A 23,875-nucleotide genomic window follows, 5' to 3' on the forward strand; every position below is an offset into this window, starting at 1 on the left:
CTGTACAAGGTAAAAACGCACTGACTCACTCTGTAAGGGAGTTCTAGTAGTCATCGCGTACCGCTGATTCCTTTAATTGGCATGCTGTGATGTGGTGCAAATAAGTGTTTCTCTATTATTGGGGGCTTATCGGGATATGTGATGAAACCAGTGTATGCAACTTTGTGCATCATCACGATTGCATGCAGTTCAGCATAAAAGGAAATGGCTGAAAATTCGATGCACTTAAATAGTATTGGGGATCTAAAGCCTGGTGCCACGAGCATCCTTACTGGCTGGTCTCCCATTTCTAGTGCACTTCTTGTGTGGAACGTGTAGACCAAATCACACTACTTGGGTCTGTTAAAACTCTTTTTCACAATTCCTCATTTTTGAAACGCTAAATTAGGCACCTTGCAAGTCGCACTAGCAGGGTAGGGCCAAATGTCGGCAGCTAAAACATTGCAGCCAACGTCGCTAAGCAGTCAAGCTCACTCTCATTGTTATTTACCTGCGGTGACTAAAGCCATATGCTGTATTGCCAAGCCGAGCCATGACGAATAAAAAAATAGATGCGTTTCTGCTGGAGTTTATTAAGCATGGCTCATGGGGGCATATTTCCAGATAATTCAGTGGCATCATTAGCACCAGGGCAAACATATTTTTTCAGAGTTATTTTTTAGTCAAATAGAATAAGCTAGAAATGGAAGGAAAAGGTGCTGGCAACTACTGCAATTGCTAATTGCAGTTGCTGCCATCAACACAAATAAAGGGGACATGGCCAAGGCCATTTATGTCAAAAAGCTGGTATCTGTTAAAACAGGAAAAAAGTGCCGACGCTGTGCTGCCACCAGTTAAATGCAAATGAAAGATCGGGGTGAGCCATGGCGTGATTCTATGCATGCCCAGCCAGTCAGTTGCACAGATATACATTTATCTTGTGACTGATAAGTTAGGTGTATTCTAATCTGAGTATTACCAGCTCGCCTGTTTGGCTATAGTCTTGCTGAAGGCTCTGGAACAGCTTTCCTGTTGGGAAACCATGCCTGGCAAGCAGCTTGCCACCACAGGTGAGCGAGGCAAAATTTAGGCAGTTTCGCTCAATGTAGAGCGGACACATAGGGACCTCGCCATATTGAAAGAGTTAGCATCATAGGCTAGCACACTAGTTCTGCAGTTCCCGTTTGCAGGGCCATTTATGAAAACTTGCATATTGCCTGCACACTCTTTCATTCCCTTTTTTTTTTTTTTTCAAGTGCTTAGACACTGGAGAAAAATTAGCTGGGGTTTAACTTCACTCAAGGCCGATTAAGATGTGTGAAAGCAGCGTTTGTTATGATTGGCATCGTGCAGCTTGATGATTTAGCATTAAAGAGGCTGGCACAAAGCTTGAAAAAGTGTTAGCTTGGTTTTGAGGGGAAGGAAAGACTCAGTATCTGTCTCACTTATCTGTGGACACCTGCACTCACAATTAACAGCATGCAGTTGGAGGTACATACATTGTCAGTTCAAATCCCTGTCACAAGCCAGTCTCTCATTTGTCTAGCAGGTGGGTGCTAGACGTAAAATGGTATGACACCACCCTGAGTGCTGCACAAGAAATGGTTGCATCACACTTTTGGTACAAAATTATGTCATAGTTTTGTTGCCACTTGCTGTCCACACTTCATGCCTACACTGCCACGGGGGACCCAGTCCTCTTCCAGGGGGTGCTGCAGAATATAACTCTCCCAGTGCCTGTCTCCGAGATAACCAGCCAGTTTTGGTGGGTGCTGTGCAACAAGGAGGGTTAAGTCATCCACAGCAGCGTAAAGCTCTTTCGTAGCAGAGCTTTCTGGGAGTCTGCACTGTTCGTGCTTGGAGGGGTTTCATTATTGGGCCTGTGTGTGTAGTTTGGCAACATTGAGGATTAGTTTCCCATTGCATTCCAGTGGTCCTCCTCACGAAGAACTACCTTGGGTCTTTTTTTATCTTTCCAGGCGTGGCTCAAACGCTTCCTTAACACTGGATCTCAATAAGGCGACCCAGAATGGCCGCATCAGCCCCACTAGTGGCAAGGACAGGTGAGTAGTGTCATGGGGTGTCACTCTTGTTGGTTGGGTCGGTTGAACTTGAACAAGGCAGTGCGAGGTGATGGTTTCGAAGTTCTCGCTAACCCTGTCTCATGCTTAAAGTCTGGAAGAATAATTACTTGTGATGGTTACTTACCTGCACTCTCCTTGCACATGTCATTTAACATCCCTCTAATAAGGCGCGAGTTAGTTGTGACAGCATAGAAGACACATTGGAGCAAAAACCTGGTGTCCGCTTTTGTTTCACTGGTGCGGGGTGTGATGTCCCTCCTGCACCACGTGATAGGTACGCAATAAAAACATGTCAGAAGCTGCGTACAAGTCTCAAACTCACACAGTTGGTAGTATTGCACTCATAATGTAGACAATGAATGACATCACTTTAAAGCCGTTTCAACAGCTGATGTGGTTAAACATTGATGTCAGTAAATTTTTTAATTTTTTTGAATGCATTATGTATCCTTTTTTTCACTTTTTCGACATATAAGAGAACTTGTGTAAGAACCAAAAATTGCTTCAATAAGTATTATGAGGCAGCTGGCTGATGGAAAAGGGTAAAAATTGGGGTGGGCGAATATTCGACATTTTGAATACTATTGCCAAATTCAAATTTCAAATATGTCCATTATTCGATTACAGTCTTGCCCTGTTAATATGGATGACCCGAATTATGGACAGTTTTTCTGGGGACGAAACATTCTCAATGTATTTATGCCTCGTTAATATGGAAACTTGCTGTTTGGACAATGGACAGGGGAAGGATGCACGCACCGCACTTGGGCCCATGTATTTTTGCCTCGTTAATATGGACAGTGCTTGGAAAAAAAAAAGCATAGGAGTCTGAACACAAGTTAGAGCAGGGCGCGCCGCCCGCGAACCTTCGCGACAGCCGATACGGCGGGATGCCTGAACGAGTCCTGTGGGGTTGCAAAGAACCAAAGCGGGCGTGTCGCCGTTCTAAGGGAGGGGGAGCGCAAGAGCAGAGAACGTACACAGTAAACCGAGGGGGGAATCAAGAGATTTCTGGGTGCAGCGGAAGTGACCGCCGCAGTCGGGAAAACATGTGGTTGCAATAAGAGAGGCCGGTAAAAGCGTAAGAAAGAAATGACAGGAAGAAAGACAAGTGCCTACAGTGGCGGTGGCAGCTGAATTTTTCTTTCCCAAAGCGCAATGTTTGTCCTGTGAAGCCGTTAACGCTTTTCGGTGAGAGTTAAGACACACTCGCAAAGTAGAGCGACAAAAGAAAGGCAACGTACGAACACGCAACCGGGACCGGGCGTCCCGTCCTGGACGCGCTTCCCTATCATGCTCCTGGTTTTCGTCCCTGTTGCGCTGCCGAACTGCCAAAGTATGCACACTAGGCGGTCCGTATGTTGGCTTCGCTTTGAGTCAACGATGCGGCCTTGGCAATCTCTGAGCTCTTTGTAGTCAGCTAGTCGTCGTTCTAAACTGTACTTCAGCTTGCAGTGTTTGTTTTAGGGGAACACATAAAAACGGCACCAAGAAGATGGGATGTTCGATAACCCTCTGCATAGCAGCTTGCCAACTTGACTCCCTTGCTTCCTTACAGAAGCAGTACATGGCAAAAAAAGAATCAGAAGAACGAAAAGGCAGAAAAGTTAACTAGGCAAAAAAGTGCACAGCATGAGGAGCCTGTAACTCTAAACTTGAGTCTGGCTTTTGGCATGGCGGGAGTTAAACGCAAAAGAATAGAGCTGAACGCAGGCGCGAAGAAATCTGTGAATATAAGCGGCAAAAGCCATCTCAGTCAATCCAAGCTGCGAAGGACTATAGTATCGACAGCTCAGCTGTTTCCTCGCCTCAGGAGAATCTCAAGCTGCTACTTAGCGGCTACTTTGCTCAGTGAAGAGGCCATTTTGGAAGGGGCGGCGGTGAGTAGAGAATCAGACGCTGATTCATCAGCCAGTGAGGAGTTCGTGCTCGAAAGTTCGACCAACACAAAGCCCAACATCACGGGTGTCATGGTAAGCGAGTCGCTTCAGACTGCACTACAATTTTTTGAAGACAACAAGGACAAGGCTAATGCAGTCAAAATTGCCGGTGTTTTGTGAAATTTTGAGTCCAGTGCGCACCGTTATGTACAAAAGCAGTCGTTAATTACAATTCTCTTTTCTCAATAAAATCCTTTTTGTTTTTATTCATGACTCGTTATTATGGATGACTCGCTCTACGGACAGTTTCGGTCGGAAACCAAAGTGTACATATTAACGAGGCACGACTGTATATGTATTCGAAAATTACCTAATACATCAAAAAGATTTGAATTCACCGCAGTTTAACCCCACTATGCACTTCACCGCAATGCTTGACCCCATTGACTGTGCAGTGAACCATCCTCAAAATGCAAAATGGTCGTTTTGTGAAGAGGAGCTTTCTCTTTTGAAAAGATGGCCTTCCCGACAGTGCGCACAAAACGAAGTGCTTGATGAAATCATGCAAAAATTATTCTCACTTCAGGTTCATCTGAAATGTAGACAACCATAGTGAAGGTGCTCTCCATATAAAATTTACTGTCATGGAAACGAATTACAGTAGAATCTCGATGATACGATTACGCCTGGTACGAATTTCGGGATGATACGAATTTTAAGAATGCTTTGAACGGACTACATTGTATAGAATACGTAAAGATTCGGGGTGATACGAAGAGTTTCTGAACCTGCCGCGGTTGATACGAACGTGCAAACCAGTCGTGCATGCGAGCGGGCCGGCGCGGCTGGCCTCAAGAGGGTAACATAACCGACGCGGCCGCCGCCAACTCCCTCCCCCCCCCCTCCCCCCCGCCGCGAATGATAGGAACGAACGTTGTACAAAGGCACAAAGCCACTGAGCAGCTCAGCGCAAGAGCTCACAGGGGGAGAGGGTACCCACCGCGGCCGCTGCCTCTCCTCTCCAATGCCTCTCACCCCACTAGCCACCCTACTCCCCCCTCCCTTTCGTAGCAAACCGACGAGCACTAGACAAGGACGGCCAAGGCGAAGCACGTGCCCAGTCGTGTACGTCACTCATTCGCTGGCAGCTCATTGGTCTATCGAAAAGTTGTCTCGCCGGCTGTTCCCAGGACGACTGTGACGCTGGCTGCCGCTACAGTAGTTCTCCGGTTCTCCATTTGCCACTTCTTTCTGTCGTTCGCTGTGACGTGAACTGCCCAAACGTTAGAAAGACGCAAGCGTTCGCTGCTGCCGAAATGTCGCGGAAGCGTAAAGCCCTTTCTTTTAAGGAAAAGCTTGAAGTGCTGAAGAGGGTCGACGAAAACCCTAAGAAGAAGAGTGTCGACTTAGCAAAAGAGCTAGGGTTGGCACCGTCAACACTCTGCACCATTGTTGGGTAGCGAGATGTCATCTTGAAGAATGTGCAGCACTTCGGTGCGAACGTGAAGCAGGCTAAAACAGCGACCCATGTCAAGCTGGAAGAGGTTCTGCTGACTTGGTTCCGCGAAGTAACAGCGGCCGGCGTCAACGTGGACAGCAAGGTGCTACGTGAAAAAGCCGACACCGTCGCGCTTTCGCTTGGAATTGAAAATTTCCAAGCGTCTGGGGGATGGCTGCACCGGTTTAAGGAGCGGCACGGACTTGTCTGCCGGGTCGTCTCAGGTGAAGGCAAGAAAGTGATCAGTCAGCTGTAGATGAGTGGCTGAACACGCTGCCGGCGCTGATTTCGGAGTACGCGCCACGTGACATATTTAATGCCGACGAGGCGGGCCTCTTTTTCAACCTTCAACTAGAAAGAAGTTTGTGCGTAAAAGGCCAGGCATGCCAGGGCGGCCAGAAAAGCAAGGAGAGAGTAACAGTACTCTTTTGCTGCAACTCGGATGGATCAGAGAAACTCCAGCTTACCGTCATCGGTAAGTCGAAGAAACCGAGGTGTTTCCGATCGGCGGAGCGTTTGCCTGTCTTTTACAAAGGCAACCGAAAGACGTGGATGACTGGAGATTTTTTCCGCGAGTTCTTGACAAGCCTTGATCGGAAAATGGCGTCAAGAAACCGGAAAATTTTGCTTTTCGTGGACCAGTGCTCTGCCCACCCAAAGGAAATGACATTCAATAACGTGAAAGTCAGGTTCCTGCCGGCGAACACTACCAGCCATCTTCAGCCACTGGACGCTGGGATAATTAGAAATGTGAAGCATCATTTCAAAGGACTTCTAGTGAGGCGTCTGCTGGCAAAAATTGACCGTAAAGAAGCAAACTTGCGGATCAGTCTCCTAGATGCTTTGCACTTTCTAGCAATGTCGTGGGATAGTGTAACTTCAGACACAATCTCGAACTGTTTTAGAAAGTGCGGATTTGCCATCGGACTTGCTGCGGCTTCGGCAGGAGATTGTCAAGAGCCAGACGAAGACCTCACGATTGATGGCTGGGACAATCTGGAAACTGAAGCTTCGGTTCGGGACTTCGTTACCGCGGACGACAATGTCGCGACCTGTGGGCTGAGGTCTATTGAAGACTTGGTCAATGAAGCGAATGATTGCGAAAGTGAGCCTGACAGCGATGGTGACGCTGATGACGAGTGTGATCAGCCACCGTCAAAGGCAGATACTCTTCACGCTTTGGACGTTCTGCGCTGCAACGTAAGTGCCAGCAGCGTGAGCGACGAAACCGCGGCACGGTTTTATACCTTTCAGGCGGAGCTTGTCCTCGACATCAACAGCAAAAAAGTGCAGACAAGCATTACGGACTTTTTCGGCCGCAAGTAGTTCGCCATAATAAACTTTGGTTCATTTTCAATTCATTCCCATGTGGATGTTGACTTGTTTTGAATCATACGAATTCGGGATGATACGAATATTTTGCGTGCTCCCATGCAATTCGTATCATCGAGATTCTACTGTATGGATATTTTTTTTGTTCTGGTCCCTTGAAGGCCGAATTAATGAGAATTTATTGAATATCGCAGCTCCACCTGGTTTCATGCAGGTCCTTCCTCTACAAAAGAAATGGTATATCGAATCCTGCATAAACTATATACTGTTTTTTCTTTTTTTCAGTATGTTATACACTTCTGTGCAATTCTGGTTTAAATATTTGCAAATACCATATGAATTTTGAGATAAGTAAGAAGAAAAATGTTTGCTTTGTTTGTTTACTTCTTTTTTTTTTTAGTGATCACTTATTCAATATTTGGAGGCATTTTTCTCACCCATTTTCGTATTCAACATAGGCTTGAAAATTTGCACATCCTTACTAAAATTTAAATTTTCCAAAATTTTTTCCTGCTAGAGTGGTTCTTATCACGAACTGTACACCCACAATTCTCAAAACGCAAAGAACATCAAAAATGCCCACTAAAAAAAAAGGAAACAGAAATTTAGAAATACTGAATGGTTTGTTTGATATCTCAATGGTATTTTTAGCATGCAAAAAATTATGGCTCCACCCTTGTTCGTCTGGTGGCACCTGAAACTAGAGAGGCAAATATACCCTGTTGTCATATAAGAAGTAAATACTTTATGGATGTAAGCAGGATTCAAACAGGAGAGCTTCCCTGGCTGCTGCACTAGACCGCTATCCCATTGCCTCACCCTAACATCCTACATGTTAAGCTGCTGGCCTCTCGCTCTGTGCTTTGAATGCCGCCGTCTTCATCAACTTCCATCTGTGCGCATGTCACTTGGCACTTGGGAGAACCATCCTGCTAGCGTACAGACAATCGCACAAAATAACAGGAGGCTTGAACCAGCTACTTAATTTATATCACCGGTGTGCATTAACTTAGTTAAAATATTGTCACATAATGGGGGCAAGGCCGATGACAGAAAGGAACAGTCTGGGAGTGCACTGAAGAAACTCTTTATTGAACTGACTTGTGCCCGCAAAAGAGTTTCTTCAGTGCATTTTCAGTGGGTAGTGGTAATTAAGCAACTGTGGGTAATAATTATTGTAGCTTAATAAATATGTATTACCTCTAAGCAGGTAGCAGAGTATTACATGACCGATATTTAAGTTTTCAACTTTGAGTGTAAGTATATGGCTGGAGGCAAAATGCAAAAACACTCATTGTGCTAGGGGTTTTCCATTATGGCAGTACATGTTGGACAAACCCACTTAATCAAAGTTGATCCACAGCCCTCCACTGCATTGCCTCTCATACACCTCTGGAACACTGAACTGCACGCAATGAACATGATTGATGCACCACCAGGTTCCTGGACCCGTACCTGCGACGAGCGAGTCGACGCCTGACCCGCGCACAGCTACAGGCCTGCCTCTCCAATGTGGCTGCCCTCCATTCGGAATTCTGGGTGCGTTGCTTGCCTGAAGAACCTTGATTTTCGTTTCTTTTCTGTTAACCCTTGCACATTGCATGAGTGAGAGGCTAAGAGCACACGGTTGCTTGCACTAAGTATAATCTCGGTGATATGAATCCGATCGATACGAATTTTCAGATCATACAAATTTTTAAAATTCCATAACCGGAACGCATTTCCGAACATGCTCCCACGCTGTTACGGACGATACAAACTCATGAACGAGCCACGACTCGTGTGCTGGCCATATATTGTTGACTCCACAATTGCCTACGCACTGTGAGCAGTTCGCAACAGCACGTGGCCTGCACATTGCCGTTGTTGCAGTTGCCTGTTGCAATCGCCTTTCACACTATATGCGCAAGGAACAGTTTTTTACACAGTGTGGCCCGCACATCGGCTATGTTGCAATCGCCTGTCGCACTTCACATGCTGCAAAATGTTTGGCAGTGCAAGCGGCAGCACGTCGTTCACTTTATGATCGCTAGCTGCGCTATACGAACAGGGATCAGTTGGTGGTGGTGCGCAGCCAGTGCATCACCAAAGTTGCGATCACCTGTTGCTCTAAGCACCGCGAGAAATTTGTGGAGACGTGTAGCCCGCACATGGCTGATGTTGCGATCATCTTTCACGTATGCGGCGCGAATGGTGAGCTGTGGCCGCACAGTCGTAAACATGCCTGTGTGAGTGCCTTTCTCGTGCTCCTGCATGCCGATTCCTGTTCTGTTTGATGATACAAATTTTCCCATGATCCCACAGGATTTATATCACCAAGATTCTACTGTAATTTGTGTACCGTACTCCCAAGACATGCTTGGCACCAACAATAGTGCTGCTGCTACTGCAGCGAAACAATTCCAGAACTGATGACTGGTTCAGAGCTTTGTGCCTTGGTTCAGTATTCACCATTGGTAGTAGTATTCTGTGCTCCTCTCTTATTTCCTTTCTCATGATTGTGCAGTGAATTGATCTCCACATCTCCCAGGGAGTGCAGTGCTATTGCGTATGGCTTTTCAGTATTTACTTTTTGGAAATTTCGTAGACCTTTCTCAGCGTTTATTTCAGTTTTAGAAATCAACTTCTCTGTTGCTTTAGAGAGTATTTTTCTAGATGCTTTTTTTTTTTTTTTTTTTTTTTTTTTTTTTTTTTTTTTTTTTAATGAGCCACATGATGTTCTGTTCAAAATTGATGGTGTATCTTGGCCTCTTCTCACTCTCATACCATTTATATGCGGTTTCAGAAGTTTTCAGTGTCCTTACTTGCAGTAGTGGTGGCAGCGAAGCAGGAAAGTAAAGAGCAGAGTGAGAACAGAACAGCGCAGGGGCTGCTGACATGGCCAAGATTGCACCATCATATAAATCAATGTGTCTGTGCGCGAGGACAACATCCCTTCTTGTGTGTTCATTCTTGCTCTCCAGCATGAAACGAAAGATAAGATTTAATGTTTATAGCAAGTTTCTAGTACCATATTTTCTGGTTTATAACATGCACCTTTGTATAAGACGGACCTCCAATATTTAGAGGCTTTAAACAAAAATATTGGTGTATAAGACACACCCTTGTATAAGGAGCACCTCGATTTATTCAGAATAGGGCAATAGGACTTGACTATATACACTTGCCCAACCATCGGGCGATATGTGCCTGAAAGGAAATCTGTTACATGCACGTCCAAGTGATAGAAAAAAAGATGCAACTCTTATCCACAAAAAATCTCTAGCTCAGTGAGAGCAGGAACATTTATTTTTGCTCAGAGCCTTGAGAGGCTTCATTTTGGTATGCGGTGGCCGATTTCTCGTGACAGCGCTCAGGCGTCCTCTTTGCGCTCATAATTACTGTGCTGATCATCGCTGTGTGCGAGCGCTCTAGCGCACGCGGCAAAGTACATGTAGGAAGGAGAAAACGCACATGCAACAGCCATCAAACAATGTTATAAATCGTAACTGGAAAAGAGATTCGGCTCTATCTGGCTTGTCTTGGCAGCGTGGAAAGGGTGAGGAGCATGAACGTAATCACTTTTTGGTATTCTGCCAGTGAGACAGCTGTACAAATCTAGAACACCATAACGACTGTAAATATTGTAATTTCAGGAGTCACTACTGCTACCGTTTCACGATAAAGTTCGCCTATAAATATTGCACAGGACGTAAAAAAAAGACTTGCATCAGACACCTTGTTGTATAAGATGCACTACTGAAAATTTTGTCAAAACACCGCATCTTATACACCGAAAAATACAGTAAATTTTTTTTTTATTTTTTGACCTTTTTGTGTTTATGTATTAGAGTGCCTTTTGCTTAGGGTTATTAGCAGACTTGTTTGCAGGAATTTGTGTGCATACTTTAAGACATATTGGCTGTTACAAATTTTCATGCTAAATCCAACTTCGTTAAAACGACGTTCGACTGCACAACCAAATCAAAATCATGATGCTCATAAATAGGCTGAAACTTGAAATGAATTGGCATAAGGTTGTGTCTTGGCTTTATGGAACTGGTTGGCCAAGTATTGTATTTATGGACCTTGGAATGGGCTGTGAGTGGAGAACAATGATATTGGTTTGTTTTAGCTAGAAGGATAAGCGTTCATGTTTTTACCTATTATTGAAAGCACGAGCATGGGATAACCCATTGGACGTATTGTTCCCCACAATACATAATGTTGGTTTGGCTGACTAGCTTACCTTTCACTAAATTCTTTTTCATCATTAGTTTGCTCAGCTGTGCCTGCTGCATGTGGTTGGTCACTCTGATTTACATGTTTGAATGGCCAGTCTGGTATGTAATGCCTAATGCCGAAAGGTGCGGTTGGAGATATGCTTGGGAGCTTGGACACCATTGTATTTGTGTGATCTGTTACTGTGTTCATTTTCATGCTTCTTTTCTTTCTTCCTTCCTTTCTTTTCTTTTTTCTTAGTATTTGCCAGTTCAGTTTTTCTTTTTCTTCTCTTCTGGAGGTGCTTTCCACTATCGTGCTGTCTGCATCCTCATAGTTCCATTTGTGCAAGCAAATGTTGTGGAAGGAAAAGCAAAAAATAGCAGCATAGTTTTGTACTTAGTTGAATAAAGGTTGCGGCATTTTCGATGGTATGGGATTGGCTACTCTTCTAGTCTTAACAGTGCAGCATACTACTTATAGCTTCTGCCAGCTGCTGTAAAAGGGGGGCACCTGTTTTTATGTGCCCATGTGTGTGCAAGTTTCCTCATTTTTGGCTCAGTCTGCCACCATTGTGGGCCCTTGACCGATGGGACAGACGAGGCATGATTAATGTTGTAGCGTTTTTGCTATTCAAATAAGACATCATCCTTCTCCTCTTTCCTAAACATTAGGCAGAGTATTACGAGGATGCTGTAGTACACCGATCTCACTGATGTTGCTTCCACTCACTCGCACGCAGGACATTCCCATGAACCACCCTGAGCGTGCTGAAATCGCTGGCTGTGGGGCCAAGAATCGCTACAGGAGCATATTGCCAAGTGAGTTTGGCTAGGCCACAACTAGCCCTGGGAAGCTTAGGTTTGGTTCTGCACAAAAGGGTGCTGCCACTTCTTCTTGGTGCTTAATGCTTGCCTTGCATTCTTGAAATTTTCGCTAGCGCCTGTGGTTTTTCCACTTTTGAGCTTTCTTTTTCTTGGGAAGTGAAGCAATGGTTTTGAAGAGGTTTGCAATGCACTTCCCTCCCTGCAGTGGTAGGGAAAATGCACTGGTGCCAGCTCGAATGCTGCCACATTTGGTGTGTGCATTACAGTCACACTGCTATCGCACTGGGGCCGCCTATGTTTTACGTGAAATGGAACTCTGTAGTCACTGTTCATCTTGAGTGGGACAGGATTGAAAGCACCAGTCTTTCTATTTTCTTTATTTTTGGCTCTATGACAATCCTGCATTGTTGGCGCACAAGCAAGGCTCTTAGTAGTCTGTCGTACTGGTACTGTTTTGTTGTAGACCACATGTAAAGTAAATGAGGCAGGTGCATAATTTCACAGCCCTATGTTGGCATGTCCACACCTCTTCATGGCTTAATCGCAAGCGGCTTGTGGGCTCTTGCTTTGAGGTAGGTGAAGAGGACTCAGGGGGGGCCATGGCTCCAGGGTCACTCTGTGCACATTTTGAAGGCTCCCTCTGCTCACATTGGCAGTAGATTAAATGGCAGCTTCAGTCTTCAGTTTTCGCAGTGACAGAAAGCCTGCTGGCATGCAACCTTCAATGTAACGAAGCAATTGCTGCGACCTAAGGATTCACAGGCGTCTTTTGAATCCATTCATAGCGAAGTCTGGATGTATTTTGCTTTCTTAGTACAATGGGCTGACCTGTCCTTCATAGAGTTGTGTTAAAGATATATATATATATTTTTTTTTTCGTGGTGTCTTTCATGTTGGGTGCAGTGTCGAGAGTTCCTAAGGGGCACTAAAGAGTAGTGTTAATCAAAGCAGCGAGTGACGCAAGCTTGTTGAACCACTCTTTGTGCCTTGAAGCTGTCCTCCCGTTGTGACCCCACCATTTGCAAAGAGCATGAACTGTGTGTACCTTACCTGAAGTTACATCAGGAAAGTCATGCTGGAATTGGTGAATGGCATCGATATGTTGTTCACTTTTACCTACTTTTTTTTTTTTTTTGCATCTTGAAGCCGAGTTCTTGGAGAAAACAAAACAATATGTTTGCAGTCCTGTGACTCTAGTTCCAGTGGGAGCCTTGGCGCCGTCTGCTTTTGTTGCTGCCGTAGACGAGCACAGCCGGGTGCGCCTCCTGCGCGGCACAGAGGAGGAGTACATCAACGCCAACTACCTGAGGGGTTACGGAGGTGCGCCACGGGCCTACATTGCCACCCAGGGACCCCTGGCCCACACGGTGGCAGACTTTTGGGCCATGGTGTGGCAAGAACGGGCCCCAGCCATCGTCATGATCACCAACCTGGTTGAAGATGCCAAGGTGAGGGCAACACGCTTCTTTTGTAGCAGAATCTTATTAACACCTGTGTGCAGAAATTAAACCACAAAAGCAGCCCTAGTTGTGAATGGCTATTTTATCCCAGGGACAAACGCAGAAGAGACGTGTTTGTCTCTTGTTCCTTGTCCTGTCGTCAGTGCTATTTAGATTACTTTTCGTTATATAATTTTTGTCCATAAGCAAAACCAAATATATATTTGATCCTGGACATAAACACCGTACACCCGCCAGGCACCTCCACTGTTGACACTGCGTTCGGCGCCACACTAGTGGCCAGTTTTGCATCCTGGTCAGGATGGTGCCTCATAGGAATGCGTGTGAATAAAAATTACCAAAGGGTTTTTATAATTTCACTGCATGTGCATCTGTGACATCATCCCCACGTGAAGAAAAGCTGGGTGCACCCTAGAACAGATTCCAAAAATATGAATCACCATTTCAGAGGCAGCGTACATTTAGAACACTGCAATTTGTGTGCATCACAGCTGCCCTCAGCTGGAGGTATCGAATTGAAGTGTGATTCTTAGAAACATATGTAAACAAAACTTTCCAAACTATATTTCTCATTTTACCGTGTACTCGCAGAGGCAGCCATTCTTTAAAAGGTTGCAACCTCTGTGAAGAAGGTGGTTGCAGAGTAACTGAGCTCACCCCTTGCTCAGGAAGGCAGATGGTGATCTGTTGGAAGGCATTCAGCATGCTCTGCCTATGCAGAACAATTGCTGGTGCCACAAAGCTTTTGCAGGCTCAAAGATCATAGGGTTTGCTAAAAAATTTTTAAATGCTGCTGACAGTGGTGTAAATTTTTTCGCATGGTTGCTTGCTTCTCACTGTGTGTACGTCTCATTGGGCACGTTCGGCTGGCACTGAAAAACATACCAGAAAGGTTTTCCTCTGTTTCGCATTCAAAAAGAGGCTCGCTGCAGTGTGGTATGTTGACTGCTTAGTACGCAGAAGTTCGTGGGTTTGAGACACAATTGTAGCCTTTGGCAATTTCCTGTAATCACTACAGACAGTAAAGGAAAGGTGATGCTAACCAAGGTCTACTTTGAATGATTGGATGGGTTGCATTTTTCTTGCCTGCCTGTACTATGTGTGGCTCTGAACTGATGCTGTAACTGAAGTCTGTGTGCGCACCTATTGTCCAAAGTGCGTGCCACTCAACGTTCAGCTCTAATTTCTGCAAGCAAGGCAGCATTTCACAGCCTGCTGGTGCACAGACATCACCACGGAGTGTGAACATACATCCTGGATGTATCCAGCATTTTGTGTTTGCGCAAGTGTGTCTACATCATGCAGCACCCATATAGCAGCGTGATGTGTGGCAGATGGCACTAGAAAAGTGCGGAGCCCCAAAGTTCATCCTAGGTCTTTGTTTTCCAACTAGTACTAGAACTTTCTGACTCAAAGCAAGGTTGTGGCATGGTTTGTTCTTAGAGCAGTTCATTGCTTGGTGCGTTGATCTGAACTTCCAAGAGTGTTGAGTTATTATGCATTTCCTACTCTTTCCTGTATATTGCACAATTTGCAAAGCACCAGAGGAGGTGAGAAGTCTGAGATGCTCCCTTTCTTTTTGCAGGTGAAGTGTGAGAGGTACCTGCCAGAAGTACGAGGCACATACGGGCCCTTTGTGGTTGAGGTGGTACGGATGTTGGCACGTGATGGCTACACCTTGCGGGAGTTGACTTTGCAGGTACATTGTTCTCTACCTTGAGGGCAGACCAGCACAACAGCCCCTAACTAAGGCAGTGTACTATTCAGTTTTCAAAGAGCCACTCTTGTTTTCTGACGCAGTGTTTCACTCATCTTAGAGTGAGCACAGGGCGAGTCAAGGGTATATGCCAGCCAGTACTGGCTTTGGTTATTGCATTGTCAAGCGCATAATTCCTATGCAATCATCTTTGAAGAAGTGCGAGACAGATGCATGCAAAAGGTGGGCGAAGCAATGCAAGTGCTTTCTCACAGTCTTAAATTTTTTTTTATCAATGCAAACCAACTGACACTGCTACACCTAAACGTTACTGTTTTTGTACCTTGCTCACGAAGGCTAAATTTGTGCCTTAGGCTGTGTTCATAAACGCTGGCACAGCCTCTATGAGAGGCTTGTATCAGGATGTTCTTCTGGACCACTTGGTGTGGCTAGTGTGCACTTCCAGTCTCACCACACTTCCTGTCGGTGAAGTGCGGGGTGGTGGGGAAGCACTTGTGGCATCCTACTATGATAGCACCATAGTTTTTACTGCACTCGGTACATGGTTGCTGTCTGTAAGTTTCTGTGGAGGCCTGGCAATTGCTTCTGAACTATTCAGACTGTGGTGCTTGAAAATTTTATTGGACATTCCGTTGCACATCGCGTGCTGGCAGGTACAGTAAAGCCCCTTCATAGTAAACTCACTGGGACCAGCGAAAATCTTTACTATATCAGTGGTTCGTGATGACATGGTCCTGAAGATGCTGTCTGGTAGTTAAATGGCCACTTACTGACCACGTCTTGTTGCTTAATGAAAAAGAAAAATCACTGTGATATAGCTTCCATCTCTCTCTTATCATCCTTTCGTGCAATTTTTTTCACTTATAAAAATTTTTTACATCTAGTGGAAGTGCCTCTTAATCACGAGGACAACATGAAATATAACCGAGTGATTTCATGTGAAAATCAAAGCCTTGCATGAACACGGTGTCACTTTTTGCTGTTTTTGTTTTTTAAAAGACAATAAATGATAAATGCGCATGGCAGTCAAGTGCTGCAAGACCGTACACGCCGCACTTCCACTTGTTGTCTCCGCTGCCTCATGCTTTGGGCTGCACAGTACTGTGAATATTTGCCTGTTTCTTCCCCTTCCCTATTCCTTGCTGCACTTTTACTCTCCCTTAATTTCTGAATGGACTGCGCCACCTCGTTTCTATGTTTGCAGACAGCTTTACTTTTTTTTTTTTTTTTTTCTTAAGCACTGCATGCTTTCCCTCACGGCTTCAAGGTCTCCGTAAAGTAGGCTTCTCCAGAACGCTGCTAAGCCTAGTGGTAAAGCCACTTAAAAGGACACTCAGTGTTATTTTTCTGTTTTCAAATGCAAAAAAAAATATTTTCCTCGCGATTCTAGGCAGTGCGTGGGCGGCAATGTCATATTGTAGGAGTCGTCGCCGTGAACAGGTGCACTTTACTATAACTGATTTTTACCAAAAGTGTATTTACTCTAAGGGAGGGGGGATATACAGTTGTCTATAGAAGATGAACTGGGACTTTAGTTTCACTTTACTATATCCGAGTTTATTATAGCAGGGTTGTATTGCAATAGAAGCACTGACAGCATACTGGCATGTTGTGCGACATAGGTAACAGCGCACGTCTGTCACATCATTCTGAACTGATGTGACAGAGATTATGACTGCTTCTATTCACAAATGATCATGGAAGACAGTTGGGCTAGTTGGTGTGTATTCGTTAATGACTGCGACATTGCAACTAGTGTGGAAAAACACAAAAGACAGCGACAAAAGGTACCGATGGGACAGCGTGCTACCTTTTGTCGCTGTCCTTGCAATGTCGCTTCTATTCACAAATGGCAACAATATGGTACACCAGAATTTCTACTGGCAAGGGACTGAGGGCTCTGAGGTAGCATTGAGTGTAGGAATACGTTAAGTTTTAGGGCTCAAAAAGCAACAGTATATGTTGTGCCAGTGCTGTGCACAGGCATCAAAGAGGTGCCGGGATATGTGCCATTCGCAGAGTGTTTGACTTGCCTTCCTTCTCAGACACTGTGCATCTCAGCTAATGATTTGAAAACCGGCTTCCCCGTGTGGAGGGCCCTGTGTTTCACTTGCTCCCTCCTTCTTTCTCGTGCAGAAGAGTGGGGAGGAGCGGGTGCGGCACGTGCAGCACCTGTGGTACACGGCATGGCCCGACCACCGGGCGCCCGAGTCTCCCAACCAGCTGCTGTCGCTGGCCCTCGAGGTGGAGCGCTTGCAGGCCCACTCCCACGGACCGGTCGTCGTCCACTGCAGGCAAGTCTCTTCCTGGTCCATGGTTGTGGGCAAGGGCATGTTTTATGCCAGAAAGGTGCCAAACAAAATGGAGTAGAGTCTCGATGATACCAATTTTTCAGGACTGCAAAAAATATTCGTACCCGAATTCTTTGATCCAAAACAAGCCAAGCTGAATATGAAATGAAACACAGTTTGTTTGGCACTATTATTTTTGGCCGAAAAAGTCAGTCAAACACTTGAACCTCGATATAATCAAGTTGTAGTTGGTAGGAGAAACTTCTTTATATTATAGTGAACTTGCTGCACCAAGGTTTTTGTCTTCCAGTGGCGCAAATGGTATCGCGCATCACTAAAGCCCTCCTGTTGCGCTTTTTTTGCCTACATGCACTAGCAAAGCGATTTTAGAAAAAACGCCTAGAAAAAAAAAAGTGGAGAGAGTAGTACAGCTTCATTGTTAACTCGAAATCGCATATCTCAAAATATTGCATCAACCCAGGTTTTCTATGGAGCCAAGCAGCTCACCACTGGCGCTGTGCATTTAGTGGAGAGAATAGTACAGCTTCATTGCTAACTCGAAATCGCATATCTCAAAATATTGCATCAGTCCAGGTTTTCTGCGGAGCCAAGCAGCTCACCACTGGCGCTGTGCATTTATATATAACCTTCGAAGTACTTTGCGACCAAATTATGAATCTCGAGATCCTCATTCTTGGCTATAGGTATAAACGCCATCACTGAAAATATGCAAATATGAAATATGAAACCAAGCAAATATGAAACCAAGCGATACTGCCAGAATCTGTTGATAGTGTCAAGCAACACTATGACCCGTCTTGTGCTCCCGCTAAACAGCGCGGCTGGTTTGGCTAGCTTAGTCTATCCTTGTGGACTGCGGGCTCGCACACTGGACGTGATATAACAGCCGTCAACTGTTTGTACTGTTAGCGGGGCCAATAGCATCACAATGAGACGGGCGTGGTGGCCCAATTTTGTTTATGCTAGTTTCTAAATTTGTTTGCAAACTTGCTCGGAAACACCACGGCAGCACCGCTGCTTCGTTCACTATTGCAAAGATAAGTGGCCCATGTGCCGCAGTGGTCACTGCGGCACATTCTTACTCTTGCGCGTGCACTGTGCAGTGCTGGCATTGGGCGCACGGGTTGCTTTGTGGCCAGCAGCATCGGCATCCGGCAGCTGCGCGAGGAAGACAGCGTTGACGTGTTGGCCATCGTGTGTGCACTCCGCAGGGACAGGTAAGAAACAGGCCATTGCACATCAAATTCCCGTTTATAAATCAACCGACGACTGCGGTACTTGGTATTCTAACACTGCTCTTTACGTCGGAAAACCTGATGCCTTCGTCATCAGCAGCATAAGCAAAAAGTGTGCATCTGCTCTGTTCACAGTTACAATCCTGCGGTGCTTCCATTGGAGCAGCATCACATAGGGGCCAATTAAAGAAATTTATCTTGGATTATAGCACGGTTCCCACAGCTGGCGGCAAATTGGATAAATTTTACAAAAACAAATGAAAACACAAATACACACACTACTTCTTGGTAGTGTTGTGGCACAGTGTATTTTTCGCTATGTTCTTGAGCAAAAAAGTGGTAGTTTGAAGCCACTTGTAGCCTTTCCGTCTTCTTTTCTTTCTTATTTCCTGTTGCTGTGCAAATATTTTTCTGAAAGTGCAACAAAATTTGGAATGACACTTATGCTTTGCTTTTAAGGACAGGTCCTGAGATCTTTAACCCTTTTAGGGTTTTTTTCCGTAAATGTACGGTAGCGGGTTTCAGTCCCGCTAGGCCTTTGCCATACCGGTATGGTTCCAATCCTCTGTTTGAAATTTCGCACCCTAATGACGATACATGCTCACTGGGAGGTGCTGCCACCTCCTAGGACTTGCAAGAAGTGTTTGAAATTTATTGCAATGCTTTTTTGCGATCATTAACAAAAGTGATTTCTAGTTGCAGCGTGTTCAGCTTTGCCGCGTGATCGCAATGGAGGCGCATGAAACTTGCTTTTTATCTTTATGATCAAACCTGTGCAGAGGCCACAGAAGCCGATTTTCATCTTTAGTGGGGTTTTTGTTAGCTTGTTTATCATCGACGCTCACAAGGTATTCCTGCTTTCCTTGTTTACTGAGTTTCCTGAGCTTCCCGAGTTTGCATGTTGAGCAATGTTGACTCCAATATACGGTTCCTAATATTTTTCTACAACTTTTCCTTGACTTTTCTCATATTGAACTTTCAAAATCTGCAATAAATTAATTTCACCATCTGGGAAAGTTTTCTAAAAAATCTGACCCTCAAAGGATTAAGGCGTCCCTCAGGATCGCTACGATGCCGTTCACCAAACTGCCCAAGATGTGCTGTCGGCTGAAGCCGAGGCATGAAGCAAATATGGTGTTCCCTTCATGCTTGCGCTAGAAAGGTGCTTGTCGGAAATGTTGAATGCTAGCACTTCCTTGCGAGGACGTACCACACCGGGCTAATTTTATTGTTTGCTAGTGATTTTAACACGCAACGTTCATGGGCTCGTGTTGTGCATAAGTATTAATTACCGTATTTACTCGCATAATGATCGCACTCGCGTAATGATCGCACCCCTGAATTTTGAGGTCAAAATTCCATTTTTTTAAATTCCCCGCGTAATGATCGCACCCCGAACATGGAGCCGCCTGGTGGTTGATCTGCAGTCATCCCGCAGCGAATGCATTCCGACGAGTTCCCAACCTAGTCTAGTATCGTTGGAGTTCCCATGATTCCATGCTTTGCGGCGTTCGCCATTTTGCAATTCGGCAGCGTCGTAGCGTGCTTTGTGTTTTTGTGCGAGTTTACGCCATTTCACCATGGGGCGGTATGCCAGTTACACCGCCGCGTTCAAGCTGAAGGCTGTCGACTATGCACTGGAGCATGGCAACCGCGCTGCTGGTAGGCATTTCGGCGTGGACGAAATGAGGATACGCTATTGGAAGAAGCAGCGCGAGAAGCTGATGGCTACGAACAAGACATGGCGGGCTTTCCGTGGACCCAAAACGGGCAAGTTCCCTCGTGTTGAGGAGGCGGTCCTAGAATACGTGAGGGACCTGCGCAAGGATGGTTGTGCAGTGTCATTAGAAATGATACAGACGCAGGCGCGCACAACTGCTAGGAAGCTGGGAATCGCCGCAAAGGATTTCCGCGCTAGCTTCGGTTGGACGACTCGCTTTATGTGACGGAATGGACTTTCCCTGAGGCGGCGGACGTCGTTGTGCCAGCGGCTCCCAGCCGCGTATGAAAGCAAAGTGATAGACTTCCATCACTTCGTCACTAGGCTTCGCGAAAAATGCGGTTACCTCATGTCGCAAATTGGAAACGCCGATCAAACTCCGCTGATGTTCGACATGCCCCGGAATACAACTGTGAACGAGAAGGGTGCTCGGAGCGTCCTCGTGAAGACGTCTGGCGCAGAAAAACAGCGATGCACAGTCATGCTTGCTGTGATGGCCGACGGGCGGAAGCTGCCACCATACGTGATCTTCAAACGGAAGACTATTCCGAAGGGAAACTTTCCCCGTGGCATCCATATACGTGCACAGATGAAAGGGTAGATGACTGCAGACCTGATGGTCGACTGGATCAAGACTGTTTGGGGAAGAAGACCAGGAGCATTTCTGCTTCCCTCGCTTCTGGTTTTGGACAGTTTTAGGGGTCACCTTGTGGACAGCGTGCGTGCCAAGCTGAAAGAGCTGCGCACGGACATTGCAGTCATTCCTGGCGGCCTGACTTCGCTGGTGCAGCCTCTCGACGTGTCTTTGAACAAACCGTTCGAGGACAACGTTCGACGACTTTATGCTGAGTGGATGGCGATGGGCCAGCATGATTTGACGCCGAGCGGAAAGATTAGAAGGCCATCCGTGGAGATGCTGTGCTCGTGGATCACAGAAGCGTGGAGCAGTATCCCCGACGAGGTAGTGGCTAAGAGTTTTAAGAAGACAGGCATATCTAACGCTTTGGATGGAACGGAAGATGACTTCCTGTGGGATTGTGAAGATGCTCCCAGCAACGACACTGCCGTTTCCGATGAGTCGTGCAGCAGTGAAAGCGAGGATGGCGAGGATTCAGACTTTGATTAGAGTACTGACGAAAAAAAAATAAATGAGCATTGTGCACTCCATGTGATGCTTAATGTGCGTGTTTATTGCGAAGGTAAGCCTTACTCAGCTTTTATTTTTGGTTGTAATCGAGATATATGTTCTAAGACGTCTGACTTGCAACTTGTTTGTGTTTTCGGTGCTCAAAAATTTTTTGTAGAAAATTTACCCCGCATAATGATCGCACCCCGAAATTTGCGTCAGTATTTTAAAAAAAAAAGTGCAATCATTATGCGAGTAAATACGGTAATTATTAGTAATTAGCTAATTATGATTTATTTGAACTTTACTGTATAATCAGGTCATATTCGTTGGATAGCTTATGTCGAGGACAGTTTAACTAATTGTAGGCCATAATTGGTTGCATAAGTTGTTAATTTTTTTATTAAATTGAACTTTATGCTGCAGATTTTGGCCTGTATCCTTTGATATTATATGTCTCGTATAATTGCACCGGACTATAATTTTAGGAGTTAACTATAACTGTCGTGAATTAATCTATATTTAACATTTCGCTAAAGCAGTAGTCATATATCATTGGTGAGTTGGTACTGAGTATGATTGCACTGCACTAATTGTATGTCTTAGATACGATAACTGTACTGAGTATGATTGCACTGCACTAATTGCATGTCTTAGATGTGATAAGTGTCCATTGTGATTAAAGATGGAACTTTAGGTTAAAACATCGTCATATTGTTGAAAAGGTCTCGACGAGCACAATGTAAATTTTTTTCCCAACACCTTGTCAGCACGGGGTATTGCTCTCTCCCACTTCACAAGGTGAAGCGGATTGGCGGTGGAAAAAAAAAAGTGTCTCTGTGTCTCAGTGTTGCTCCGGTACTTGCTGGTACATCCTGGAACAAAACAGGTTGGCATACCATTGCCCCGTCCATTGCCCCGTGCATTCTGTATACGATACTACACACACCACCCCATTTTGAGGGCAATAGAATTCAAAGTGTTGCGCTTGAGAACTGTCTGGGTTGTCATTAACACGGCAATATCAGCGCCTGGCCACATTAAACGCACCAGACCACACATCAAAAGTCGCTGATGTTAAGCGCACTACTCTCAAGGACGCATAACCATTCACAGAAAATAAACTAGGTCACTGGATAGTAAGGAAACGCAAAGCAAATGCGCACAGCTGCTGCAGAACCGACAGGGTCTCTATACCGCATTGTAGCCTGCGTGGCTCAAACTTCAACTGCAGCATCATCTCAGTGCCTAGGCACAAAGCGCGGCCCCTTTTAGTGGTGCAGTGCCTGAACTGAAAAGGATCTATAAAGGATCTATGACCTCATGCAGTTGCTCTATGACCTAATGCAGTTGCTCTTGGAAATGGCAGAAAGTTGGTTCCTTTTTTTATTATTCGCCAAGAAAACCATGGCCTCTGTGAAGACTGAAATGAGCAACCATAGTGGTTAATTGCAAAACCAACATTGTACGCCAGTTAGTAGCTAGTCGTATAATCCTTAGCGACAAGTTTGGTTAGAAAGTGAATATATTCCTAATTACTCTACGCGATCATCACTTCAGTGTCTTTCTTGCAGTATGTACATACCTTGTTCTTTGCCGTTTGTGGCTTATGCCTCCAGTGATGGCCTGCAAACATCATCTCCCTTCGCCATTCATGCCTGCATGCATAACATGTATCAACCATGACATCGTCTTGCTCTTCTCTTCATTCTGAACCCAGTTTTCTACGCACATTGCTAGCATTTCTTTCTTGCAGTGGATGCATTTGCGGGTGCCAAAGAGATGTGACTAGGAAACACGGCTCCATCTGATTTGTGGCAAAATTTAAGAGGGAATGGAAGGACCACCATGTCAACACCAGTGATGAACTTGCCAAATTTAACAAATTTCTAATCTTTTTCTTTTTAAAGAGCATTCCTTGTGTATATTACCGGTTACCGGGCAGATTGTGTGAGCCCTCCACGGATCTTCTTTCATTTGTACATACTATGATCTTCTTCTTCCTCTTGTACATACCATCATCATCGTCCCGCGGCGCCGGCTCCGGCATGCGCTTGGGTTTTGTGCATTGGAATAAACGCCAGACACGAAATTCCTTTCCTTGCCGTCTCGACCTGGCCTTCCTCCACAATATTCAGGACAGCCACTTTCTATTTATAACGCACTCTAAATTTTGTGTTTTGTTCTTGGTTGCACAAAATGTGTGCCACTTTGAAGATCAAACAACTGTCAGATACAGACTCGCTCAAGTCTGACCCATGACACAGAATGTATGCCTATCAGTGCTTTGCAAGATACTTCAAAAAAGTATCTTCGATACCGATACTCAATAACCTGAAGAATTGTATCTCTGATACCGATACAAGGTATAGAACCGAAATAGCTTTTCGATGCAGATACTCACTGCTGTATTGTAAATACTTCAATACATCACTTGAAATCCCAATATAATAAAGGCGGTGATATTATTAGTGAATTTAGGAAATTTCACTGTGATTTCTGGAG

At 45.2% G+C, this 23,875-nt stretch overlaps 1 protein-coding gene across 1 annotated transcript in view; it reads left to right on the forward strand.

Annotated features, from left to right (window-relative positions):
* LOC146193183 (tyrosine-protein phosphatase non-receptor type 7-like) overlaps window positions 1-23,875 on the forward strand; it is a 50,652-nt gene that overhangs the window by 17,142 nt on the left and 9,635 nt on the right. The window contains exons 5-11 of the mRNA XM_084602602.1: window positions 1,959-2,042; window positions 8,213-8,312; window positions 11,716-11,794; window positions 13,043-13,248; window positions 14,846-14,959; window positions 17,114-17,271; window positions 18,393-18,506. Coding sequence (XP_084458728.1) covers window positions 1,959-2,042; window positions 8,213-8,312; window positions 11,716-11,794; window positions 13,043-13,248; window positions 14,846-14,959; window positions 17,114-17,271; window positions 18,393-18,506 — 855 coding nt within the window. The remainder of the gene's footprint in view (window positions 1-1,958; window positions 2,043-8,212; window positions 8,313-11,715; window positions 11,795-13,042; window positions 13,249-14,845; window positions 14,960-17,113; window positions 17,272-18,392; window positions 18,507-23,875) is intronic.

Source organism: Amblyomma maculatum, chromosome 4 (assembly GCF_055883805.1).
Source record: "Amblyomma maculatum isolate TAMU_Amacu chromosome 4, ASM5588380v1, whole genome shotgun sequence".
NCBI classification, from domain to species: Eukaryota; Metazoa; Arthropoda; class Arachnida; order Ixodida; family Ixodidae; genus Amblyomma; species Amblyomma maculatum.